The 12,966-nt window shown below is 38.3% G+C and overlaps 1 protein-coding gene across 2 annotated transcripts in view; it reads left to right on the top strand.

Moving 5' to 3' along the window:
• Window positions 1-12,966, top strand: part of flt3 (fms related receptor tyrosine kinase 3) — a 113,105-nt gene that overhangs the window by 33,367 nt on the left and 66,772 nt on the right. For both annotated transcript variants that reach the window (XM_043692009.2, XM_087988198.1), the window contains exons 3-6: window positions 460-553; window positions 739-889; window positions 3,899-4,005; window positions 4,927-5,035. In XM_043692009.2, the coding sequence (XP_043547944.2) occupies window positions 460-553; window positions 739-889; window positions 3,899-4,005; window positions 4,927-5,035 (461 nt within the window). The remainder of the gene's footprint in view (window positions 1-459; window positions 554-738; window positions 890-3,898; window positions 4,006-4,926; window positions 5,036-12,966) is intronic.

The raw sequence follows: 12,966 nt of genomic DNA, 5'->3' as shown, positions 1-12,966 counted from the left end.
GAGTTTGGGGAGATTATATACTCATAAGCGCAAAAGTAGATGTTTTTTGATGAACAAAAAAAAAGGGATATCCGTGAAATTTATCAATGGAACATTCGCGGCAGAGATATGACGCTGATCTCTAGCTAGAGAACCGTAATTACGCAGCATTACTTGAAAAGTTAGTTTTATTCACTTTAGAACTTAGAAGCAGTACTACCAAAAATGTAGAAAATAATGCCAGCACTGGTTTGTGTGCTTACTGATAGATTATTACACATTGACAGATAGGGGAGAACCAGGGACATGCATTTAAAGTGGAGGAACAGGAGAAATTTTCAACATGCTTCTTTTCGTAGAATGTAGCGAGCATATATCCAATTGTCTTTATTGTTTCAAATTCATTCTATTTCTATGAAAACATTCTAAAAATATACAGAAAATATATGGGGCATTTAATTTCAGATCTTACTTTTATAGATTGTTCCCATCGATAAAAATCATAGTCAAAATCAATTCTGCTTGAACACCAACACTTCAACAAGAAGACAATTATTGATGTACGAAGCCAGTGGTATGAATTAAATTACTTGTGTTCCATATTGCATTTTTATTATTAGAATGACAAATTAATGTTTTTTATTAATTTTAAAATGTATCTTTATCCCAAATTATGCTTAATATGAAAATAAATCAGATTTCTAGATTAGTGCTGTGTTTTTTTTCTTTTCGACGTAGTTGATGTATAATGTGACTTAGATTTTCAGGTTAATGTCAGCAAAATTGAAGTTAATGTTTTGGACTCTATAACACTGAAAGTGATCATGAATGTTTCTGGGAATATATCTTGCCATTGGACCTTTAAGAACATCACAACTCCGTGTAATGTGAATTATTGCACCCTACACAGGTAATTTTCTTGATTTTTTAAAATTATGCTTTTGTATATTAAAAGTGGTAGGCAAAAGTGAGGACTGCAGATGCTGGAAACCAGAGTTTAGATTAGAGTGGTGCTGGAAAAGCACAGCAAGTCAGGCAGCATCCAAGGAGCAGGAAAATCGACGTTTCGGGCAAAAGCCCTTCATCAGGATATTCCTGATGAAGGGCTTTTGCCCGAAACGTCGATTTTCCTGCTCCGCGGATGCTGCCTGACCTGTTGTGCTTTTCCAGCACCACTGATCTATTAAAAGTGGTAGTCCAGATTTGTAATGCAAAATGAATTGAAGTTGCACTTTGTGGTAGACAAAAGATTGTGGTTCTACAAGTAAAATACGGTGTATTTTATGCTATCCTGCCAGCAAATTTGAATAATGGAAGCTTGTAAAATGTAATGCATAGTTTTTTTTGCCATAAAACCACTTGCCTCCTGCTCCAATACCTGTATGAAATTTTAAAGGGGTGTTAGAGGAGCTGGATAGTCTGCCCACCTATTAATCCCTATTGAGGTCATAATGTTAATGGTCACTAAAGGGTCTCATTCTGCTTCCACAGGTAGGTGGAGACCCCAACTCAAATTAGACCCCACCACCAAGAACATCTTCCCCACCCCACCTCTCTCTGCCTTCTGCAAGGACCGTTCCCTTTGTTACTCCTTGGTTTACGCCACTCTCCCCGCCAACCCCTCCAGCCCCACCCCTGGTACCTTCCCCTGCAACCGTAGGACATGCAAAACCTGCTGGCACACCACCTCCCTCACTTGCATCCAGGGCCCGAAATAGTCCTTCTAGGTGAAACAGAAGTTCACCTGCCTCTCCTCCAACCTAGATTACTGCATCTGGTTCTCTCAATGTGGTCTTCTCTATATCGGTGAGACCAAATGTAATCTTACGGAATGTTTTGCCAAGCATCTCAGCCAGGCCTGTAAGAGCCTGCGTGACTTCCCGGTCACTGTCCATTTCAATTCCCCTTCCCACTCCCTCTCTGACATGTCCATCCTCGACCTCCTCCATTGCAACAGTGAATCAGACTGGAAATTGGAGGAGCAACACCTTATCTTCCGCTTGGGCAGCCTACAGCCCAGAGGACTCAACATTGAGTTCTCCAATTTCAAATAATTTTCCCACCCATCCCTGGACTCCCATTCCAGCCCTGCCTCCTCCCTTCCAATTCTCCGACAGACCCCTCCTTCCAGCTACCAACCGAATTCACCCCTCCCCTTGACCAACCAGGTCATACCCATGACTTGTGTTCACCTATCACTACCTCACCATTCCGCCCCTCTCCCTACCCATAACCCTTTCCCCTCTCTTTATCTGCAGCTCCCCCTACCCCCACCTCCATTTCTGAAGAAAGGGTTTACCCAAAACCTCGACTTCTCCATCTCCTTTTGCTGTTTGGCTTGCCATGTTCTTCCAGCCTCCTTCTTATCTACTCTAATGTGGCTACCTGGCAGCTTTAGCTGCATGGACTGGTAGCAATCAAGTGTGGGTGGGAGCCATTTTCTTTGCTTGTCCTCTTGTTCATTGGAGGCATGTGCCCAAGTCATATTTTTCTCTTTTTCCTTCCCACCAGCCTCTCAAACATTTCCACCTCCCCAGTACACAGGGGCAAAATCGCTAATAGGCAATTAAATCACAATGGGACAGCTATTCTTCCCCTGGTTGGGTTTCTCACCAATCTTTTGGCTGATTAGTTGTGGGAATCATCGTGCCTATAAAACTCAGGTGTATGATTTATAGCAACCAGAGCAAGCTATTTAGTCATTCCGCCATTTGATAGATCACAGCTAGCATGATTCATTATAAATAACAGACCTTAAATACTGGATTTTACAGAGCATGAAAGTGCACATGTATTACATTCACTAGTTGGTTAATTAAAAATACACAAGATTGCATAGTGAAAACACAGCTCTGAAGATTTTCATAATAACTACATCATCTCATTGGGCAAGATCTTTTGTTTTACTAGTACAAAGTAGCCCATTCCCTTAATTCAAATCACAATATTATGCAGGAGGAGAAAATATACATGCTGTAATCTTCCTAATTTTCCATTCATTAATTTCAATGAACGGTAAAGCATGTGTAATTGGAAACCGCACCACCCAATATTCAGATACATTTTCTATTCACACAATGTAGTGTGACAGAAGCGCAAAAATAAAAAAATATCCTGACTAAATCTTGCATACACATTTTCATTCTGCTAGGTGACAAGCAATTCAAAACTTTTACAGAAACTCAGCATAAATGTTCTAATAACTCCAAAATCAATAAAATGTGATTAAAATATGCACATAGAGTGGTCTCTAAAGCGGAGTAGATTTAACTTTTCTTGTACTCATTTATGTGATGTAGGCTTTTCTGGCTGGCCCAGTATTTATTACTCTTATAAAGGTGATGATGAGCTTACTTGTGCAAGCTTGTGCAGTTTGGAAAGGTTACAATATATTTTAGCTAATAGATCTTAACTCACTTGTAACAATCAAATTTATGGTCATCTAAATAATTTAAAATAGCTTTGCTTTCAATAATATAAATTGAGTATTATTTTAAAAAAAGAGTTGTTTTCCCTTCAATTTGGTATTTCTTGTGAATTGTCCTGACATGTAAAAAAAGTAAAAGCTTCACCAGATGTATCTTTTTCCAGCAATACACAAGCTCTGTACTACCAAATTATGAATAAACTGTTTTTATCTTGCCATTTTTGGAGTTTCAACTTCATTTGACATATGGTTTCTTTGTTTCCCTTCAATGAATTATAAAAAGTAAACTAGCTACAATGACAGCGTTTATCTTTTTTTTGATCCAAAGCCATTCACTTCTGAATTCAGCTTTTGTTCAATGAGAAGGATGGAAATGCATTAAAGAATAATAATACAGCAATGCGTAGTATTTTAGTAAATTTCATTACTCATGTGGAATTTTCTTGTTAAATCTTGATAACATGGTCCAATTTTTACTCTTTTATTCTACAGTCAAATCATTACTTTAATAGTTTCTCGAGTCACTGAAAGGCACGCAGGAATATACCACCTCACTACTGAAGGCACAAACACAATTAACTTTCCAATTTTTGTAAGAGGTAAGTAATGAAAAATAAAAGCTTTCTACACATGAGAAATTACTGGTGTCTATTCATTCACATAGCCATATCCATGGTGTTCCACTCCTCAGACTGTTTATTGATTTGGGGGTATATTTGTGAAGGAAATATGTTATCAAATTTTTTAAATATAATTTTTTTTAATGTATTCATAAAACAAGATTGTGAGTTGGAATCCCATTTCAGAGCTTAACTATATAAATTAAGCTGATGCTTCAGTGTAGTACTGAGTGAATGCTGCATTCTCAGAAGTGTTGTCTCTGGATGAGATTTTAAATCAAAATTTAATCTGGTTGCTCAGGTAAAAGGTACCGAAACAAGAGCACTGCTTTCTCTTGGTTTCTTTGTCAAAATCAATTCCTCAATAAACATCACCAAAAACAGATTCACACATCATTTAGTTATACTTATAATCAACCCGTTCAGATATGCTATGACGCACTTCTGGAGCAGATTGATTTTGAACCCAGAGTTCCTGCCTCAGAGGCAGGGATACTACCACTGCACTACACAATCCACAAGCAATTTATATAGTTTTCTGTTTGCAGCACTTTGCTGTGAGATTTGTCCACCTGATGTCATGAACTTTAATATATCCTGAGGACATGTATGGTTCTATCAACATCAAAGAGAACAAATGTGCGTGACATCGGCTTTAAAACGTAATTAGATTCCATAAAACTGGAAAATATCCTAGATTAAGTACTATTAATGTGGGAAAAAATGAAAAACCCTTTAAATTGGTCAGATCAAAGTGATTTTGAATTTGCGTGAACTAGACACTCTTAAAAACAATTGGTAGAGTTAACTACGAACATCTTAATTAATGTGAGCCGTTAAGTGTCACATGTTTAACACAATTATTTTTTTCCAATAATATTTTGTAATTCCTTTTGATAGCAAAACCCAGGAAACCAAAAATTATAATGGAAAAAGAGGGAAAAATATTGGAATGCACAGCAGAAAGTTACCCATCTTCTTCACTTATTTGGAGTTCCAGTTCTACAAGGTATGCTTTCTACATACAGCATTTTAATTATTAGCATCACCATTTGATCTCTTGTGACATGTTTTCTTTAGCAGCTTAAAAATTAGACAATGTACATGATTTGCCTCTGTCCACTTTTTAGAGACTTCTAGGGACATGACTATGAGGCTGCACCAGGACAAGTTGAAAACTGTGGACTGAATTTTCCTAAAATTTGGCTAAGTCTCAATATTGGGGAGTTTCTGGACTGTTTCCATCTTTGAGCTGTAGTAAGATTTCTTGCACAATTTTATAGTGCTCACCCTGTTAATTATGCACTGCATCTCCACGATGCTGCCGTCACACTATCTTATACTCATCAGGAGCAGACTTGCTCACTACTGCCAGTACCTTCTGGGGTCCCCAGCACCATATTTAAAACTTAGCCATGCATTAGTTCAAATGTTGCAAACCAGGAATTGCTATTCATTTCAGAACAAAGGAAGGTCACTGGATACTTGACTGTATTCTCTCCGCAGATGCTGGCAGACCTGTAGAGTTTCTTCAGAAATTTGTTTTCATTGTAATTACTTCACCCAATTCCATTCCCTTGGAAACAGATATCCTGTTTGGCTTGTTACAGCTGATACTTCAGCACTCTATCATGCTGACGGTGATGGTTATCCTGGTCATTGTCCTCAACTACTTCCTCGGAAGAATGCTATTACTTTCACAGTTTCTGTCAAATCCCTTTTTTGCCTGCCAGCAGCATGCAAGGATTATACAGCACAGATTTTTATTTTTTAGCATACTGCAAGGAATCCCAGACTGCACAAACATTGGAGTTGCTTCTTGAACAAATCTATCACATGACCATCAATGATCAAAATGGAAGCTAATATTGCATTGAATGCAAGCTTGTCCTCAGTCAAGGGTGGTGTAATGCAGTTGTCAGCTATGGCTGTGGAGGGTAGACTTTGTCTTGCAGCAGTCATCCTTGTAAGACATCCGGCCCTGGTAGTGAAGTAGGGACCTGTGAGTTATGAAGGTCCTAGGAATCATGGAAGCTTCCAGGGTACTTAATGTCAGTTTTTAAGATGTGTTGCAATAATCACAGATAAGTTGGACATTGATCAGATGTAATCCTTTTCTATTAATAAGGTCAGACACATAATGCTACGCCAGTGTCACATATACCTGTGTATAGTGTATAGTCTATAGCACCTTCCACCTGGACTGTTCCAGCAGATGACAGTTCTGTTACACTGCGACATCCTCATTTACTAGCAGCACTGTGCCTCACTCATCTGGAGGATATTCAATCGAGGACAAAAAATTATGGGCCTCCTGCACTTTCTCCACATCCTGACAACAGTCCCGTTTGACTTGAATAAGAATTGATCTCCTTATATTTTGAGATATGTTCATTTGGGAGAAGGATGTTTAGTGTATTTGGTACATATGCTGCTGGTACATGGTCTCAGAATACTATTGATATAGTACAGCGCCATACAGCAACATGTCTTCCACCTTCATTGCAAGCAATCAAAATATTTGGCTTTTGATCTACACTAAAACGCAAGGTAAGACAGAACTACTGTGAGGCTGTAAGTCCTGAATGAAGCAGCAATGCACAAAAGGCTTGACAAGACAAGACCAAGATGCTGTGAGCATCCAAATAGGTGCAAAATAAGTGAGCACAAAGAAAGCAAGATAAGATGCCAAAGATGCATCCTGTTCTGACATACGAAACATATGTCTGTTCCTGTGCGCAAAATATCCAGGCACCAGCAGAATAATATGAAGTGTCAGTGCACTCCAAACTAGAGCATTGAAATGGTGAGTTGTATTCTGAGTGAGTCCAAGATGTGCCAAACATGATGTGGTGAGTCTATTGCTTGGCTGATGCCAACTCTATGGAAGGAGGGTGCGGGCGGTCACTGCCCGTGACGTGTGCCCTGAGGTTTTGAGGAATGTTGACCAAGATGGAGGCCCAGAGAAAATGCCAGTGAGCTGGAATCACCAGATAATAGAGTCATAGTCAGAGAGATGTACAGCATGGAAACAGACCCTTCGGTCCAACTCATCCATGCTGACCAGATATCCCAACCCAATCTAGTCTCACCTGCCAGTACCCAGCCGATATCCCTCCAAACCCTTCCTATTCATATACCCATCCAAATGTCTCTTAAATGTTGCAATTGTACCAGCCTCCACCACTTCCTCTGACAGCTCATTCCATACACGTACCACCCTCTGTGTGAAAAACTGCTCTGACTTTCCTGTTGGGAATTGGTGCCATTTTGTTTCTCTTCACTGTGTGGTGAAATAGCAATCTGCATATAAATGAGGCAAGATTAGGTAACAATGAGACTTTAATGTGTGCAACTAGGACCTTTACCACTCAGTATTGAAACCATAAGTGAACAATTAGACATTTTTTTCCTCATAATCGATGGTCTCATTTTTCCATTGTTGCTGTATTTTCCCAATTAACTCACCTTTGCCCATATCACTCTGAGGCTGGGAAAATTAAATCCTGTGTTTCCTCCCTCCAATAGGGAAGTACTTGGCTTTTACATGGAATAATTCCTCAAAACTAAATCAGGATCGCAAAGTCACTATATGACAAAAACATGTGCAGACATATCTACCAATCTGTAATACAGCTCACGGATATATTGGATGAGATGTTGGCCCATTTGCAATCCATTTACTTGAACAGAAATAAAACAGGGCATACTAACTCAACTGATGCTCTTTGCTTCTGAACTACTTAGCTCATCGTTTTATTGGAATTATATTAGTTATAGTTCAAATGTGCACTGCCATTTAATATCATCATAGTTGATCTTCTGCAGTAACTCCACTTTCCACATGCTTTGATTTCCTGAGAAATCTAAAATACATCCATGCACATGGATGCACAACAGTGAAGCAGAAGACATTGGAGTAGAGAATTTCAAAGATTCTGAACCCTCTGATGAAGAAATTTATCCTCATCTTATTTTGAAATTATTGATCTCATTCTCAGTATACAGAACCCATATTCTAGATTCCACAGCCAGGGGATACAGAGTCAGTGTCAAAAACTCTCAGAATCATGTGATCCAAGAAGTTACAACTGCAAAAAGGAATAATTTATCAATCACATAGCTGATGCACTGAATTTATTTGCATAATTTAATCATTTGTTTCAGTGAGATATCATGAAATTTATTTCCACTAGATTTACTCACTTGCCTTAGAATCATAGAAAGGTAGAATCCCTACAGTGGAGATAGAGGCCATTTGGTCCATCAAATCTGCACCAACCCTCTGAAGAGCAGTCCGCCCAGATCCAGCCCCCCATCAACGTAAACCCATAAGAACTGCAGAAACAATGGAAAGTGCTGTTGTGCTCTTCTTTCCCCCAAGGATTACCTGCTTAATTTATAACTAACAATGAGGAGAACTCCCTCACTAGTTATCTCAGTCATGTTTCTGGGTTTCTGTGGTTTTTCCACAGAGTTAGTTAAAAAGTTAGTATGTAAGTACAGCAAGTGATAAGGAAGGCAAAATGGACTGGGAGAACCAGAATAAGGAAGTCTTGTTATAACTGCATGGGGCTTTGGTGGGTGAACATAAGAACACAAGAAATAGGAGCAGAAGTAAACCATGTGACACCTTGAGCCTGCTCTGCCACTCAGTTACATCATCATTGATATTCTGCCTTAATTCCACTTTTTTGCTCACTTTCCACATGCCATGATTTCCTGCAAGATCTAAAATGTATTTGTACAAGCATTGGATACACAACAGTGGAGCAGAGAATACTAATAATTCTCAGCCATCTAATTAAGAAATTTATCCTCATCCTAAGCCTCAAATTGATCCCAATCCTTAAAGCTGCATCCCATGTTCTAGGTTCCACAGCCAGGCAATACAATCTGTAACTACACCATTAAAATCTCTTAGAATCATGTATGTTTGATCATCTGTTATTGCAGTATGCCCCCAAAATTACACACCAAATTTACATTGCCTGTCATCAAAGGACAAGTCTCTCATCCCAGGAAATAACTGGGTCAACTTTGACTGCACCTCACTGAATGCAGATCTAATACAATTACATCCTCCCTTATGTATGAAGACCAAAACTGCACACAGTATTTCAGGTGTGCTCTCACCAAAGCCCCATGCAGTTGTAACGAGACTTCCTTATTCTGGTTCTCCCAGTCCATTTTGCCTTCCTTATCACTTGCTGTACTTACATACTAACGTTTTAATGCTCCTTGTGCAAGAAGCCCAAGTGTTTCTGAACAGTAAAGCTTGGAAGTTTAAAGGATAATTGTTTCTCTATTTTTATTGTGGACTCATTTAACATATCCATATCTTTTAACAATCTTGCTGTGTGCTCCTCATAACTTACATTTTCAACTAGCTTTATAGTGTTTGCAAGCTTGGATAAGTTATCCTTGGTCTCTTCATACAGTTATTAATCTAGATTATAAATAACTGAGACCACAGCAGTGATTCTTTGGTATTCCAGTAGTCACACACTGCCAACTTGAAAGTGATACGGGCAAGTGGGACTAGTTTAGTTTGGGAAACTTGGTCAGCATAGACTAGTTGGAACGAAGGGTCTCTTTCTGTGCAATATGACTCTATGACTCGTTGATGCCTACATTCCTGTCCATTAACCAATTCTCTAAACTTGCTAATACGTTATACCAACTCCTTGAGCCCTTTTTTTTTGCAGATTGGCATTTGTATGGAGTCTTTTGGAAATCAAACTACATTAAACTAGTTCCTCTTTGTCTAATTAGATCCTCAGAAATCTCATTGTAAAAGATTCAGCAGGAAATGATCATGATACAATTGAATTCCATGTTTAGTTTGAAAATTACATATTCTAATCGCAAACAACAATGTCAAATGTAAAATAAACCAATGACATAGGTATGAGAGGAGAACTGCCTAAGGTTGGTTGGTTAAACAGATTAAAAGGTATTGAAATTAGGTAAATAAATAATTTGGGCACATTTAAATAAGCAATTCAAAATGTTGAACAAAAAGATGTTTCATTGAAAAGTCAAAATCCAGAAAGAAAGATCTACTCATGGCTTACTCAGGATGTTTATGATTGTTCTACTTAAATAATCTAGTGTTATGTGTAGAATTACTGGGAAAAGGCGGAAAAGTGACATTAATTTAAAATGCTCAGTAAGCCAGTACAGACAATATGGACTGAATGGCTTTCTTCTATGCTTTCATAATTCTGTGATTGTGTGATTCATTATAAACCTCTTCAAAAATAATTATCCAATACCTCTACTGCACCCTTCTCTATCACACTGTCAGAGAGTACATTCCAGGCCCTAACTACTTGCTTTGTGAAAATGTTTTTTCTCATCTCATATTTGTTTCTTTTGCAAAACACTTTAAAACTGTGCCCTCTTGTTCTTGCTCCATTTATGAGTGGGAACAATTTCTCCCTTTCCACTCTGTCCAGACAGCTCATGATTTTTGAAAATTTGTATCGAACCTTCTCTTTTATCCATGGAAAACAGTCCCAATTTTTCCAAGCCTTTTTCAAATTAAAATGTCTCATCTCTGCAATCATTCACCTAAATCACTTCAGTACTGTTTCCAATGCATTTCCATCCTTCCTATAGTGTGATGCCCAGTGAGTCTACTCAGATGAAGTCTAAGCAGTGTCCTCTGTAAATTCATCATAACCTCCCTGTTTTTGAACTCTGTGTGCCCATTTATGAAGCCTAGAATCATGTATGCTTATTATCATCTCACTCTATCTGTCCAACCACCATTTATTACTTATGTACATATATACTCGGGTTGCTCTGCTCCTGTATGCACTTTAGAATAGTAACCTTTTTTAAAAACAGTGTCTCTCTGTGTTCTCAGTACCAAAGTGCATCAACTCAAATTTCTCTGCATTGGTCTTCATCTCACACCGATCCTGCCACTCCACCAACATGCCGACATATTTCTGAAGTTCTTCACAGTTCACAATTCTCCCATGTTTTGTGTTTGCTAGAACACTGCAAATTGTCCCTGTACAATTTAGATCATTGTCCCTGCACAGATTAGATCATTGTTTCTGCACAGATTAGATCATTTATATATTTATATATCAAGAAAATTCCAGGTCCCAATACTGACTTCTGAGGAACTTTACTACAAGACCTTCTTCCAGGCTGAAAAATAACCATTCTTTATTGTACTATCCAACAGCCAATTTTTAATTCAGTTCATACTGTCCCTTTTTATTAAATGACATATAACTTAGCGCATAAATCTATTGCATAACATCATTTCAAATGTCTTTTGGAAGTCCATGTATACCACACCAAAGGCCTTCTCCTCAACAACTCTCTGTTACCTCTTCAAAAAACTCCAGATGTGATTTCCCCTTAACAAATCTATGCTCACTCATCTAAATCAATTCACATTTTTCCACGTGACTATTATTTCTATTCTGAATAATTATTTCAAGATCGTTTCTGGATGTTACAAAGGAAAGTGGCAAGTCAAAGGACTGCGAGTTTTTAAGAAACCAACAAAGGGCCGCTATAAGTTTTATAAAACGATAAAAGAACAGAACAAACTAAACAGGAATATAAAAAACAGATTATTTAAAGATGTTCAAATAGGAAGAGAGCAGCTAAAGTAAACTAACTTTGGTCCTTTAGTAGCAGATATAGGAGATATGGTTATGGGAATTGGGGAAATGGCAAAGACATGGAACAAATATTTTGTGTTTGCCTTTATAGTAGCTCACACAAATTGCATACCAAAAGCAGAGGGCAATTGGTAGGCAATAAATAATGAAGAAATTAAGGTAATTAACGTTAGCTGAGATAAACTCCTGAGAAATTGATAGGATGAAAATCTAACATTCGTCAGGACCTGAAGGCTTACATTCTCAGATTTTAAAAGAAATAGTAATGCATTCGCTTTTACTTTCCAAATTGTCCAGATTTTGGAACAGTAAAACAGAATCGGAAATTGGCAAAATATAACAGATTCTTGAGAAAGGAGGGGCAAGTGAAAATAGTGAATTTCAAGTCAACAACCTGAAATGAGTCACTTGGAAAATACTGAAATCTATTGTATTAAAGAGGTCTTAACAATGCATTATTATCATACAATGGATGGAATTTTACCCTTTCTGATGTTGCGTCAGCAATGTTGAGGAAACGGAGAGAATGAAAAATATCAGCTTCTCTACATCAAGAAAATACCTTGCAATTTTCCCCTTAACCCTTAAATGGCATATTCAGAATCACACTATTAAAGTCATAGTGTCAGGAGTGGCATGAGCAGCAAATACCTTATTTCCATATACTTGCACAGCTTTAATACTCCAATGTGCACTATTTATATGCCATTTCTCATTCTACTCTCCTTCCCTGAGAAACTAGATGGTGCCAATTCCTGACATACAAGCCAGAGCAGTTAATGGTGGCTACAGCTCATCAAATGCTTGACCTGATCATCATCTAACTGTGTCTTCAGCACAGTGTACTGCGTGGTCTATGGACCCAATCCTTCAACCATGCAAGTTGACATTAGTAAGACACTAGAGTCACTATATTACCATGCCTCCTTTCAGAGCAACTCTCACACCACTTCTGATCTGCACATGATGCTGCACATGATGCATGTTATGGCTCTTAAGTTGCTTTCTTAACGGCAAATCATTTTGGAATTACTTGGAGGCCAGCTTCTGACTACTCAACATTACTTTCTTAGTGCACACTCACTGACCTTAGCACTGACTTACAAGTTGTCAGTTGCTCACATTGTTTTGTTAACTCATAGGGTCCTTAGTGCTCGGCTCAGCTACAGGCCATCAGCCTCTGTGTTTTGCATTTCTTTTTGGCGCACAAAGTCTGTGCTGTGGACTGTCCTGCCAGGCCAGTTTGGGGGCTGGACCACAGTTCTGGGGAGCTTATCAGGGGGAAGTC

Source organism: Chiloscyllium plagiosum, unplaced genomic scaffold (assembly GCF_037043375.1).
Source record: "Chiloscyllium plagiosum isolate Xiang-an unplaced genomic scaffold, Cpla_swu_hap1 HiC_scaffold_6, whole genome shotgun sequence".
NCBI lineage: Eukaryota > Metazoa > Chordata > Chondrichthyes > Orectolobiformes > Hemiscylliidae > Chiloscyllium > Chiloscyllium plagiosum.
This window is presented reverse-complemented; position numbering and strand designations above follow the sequence as displayed.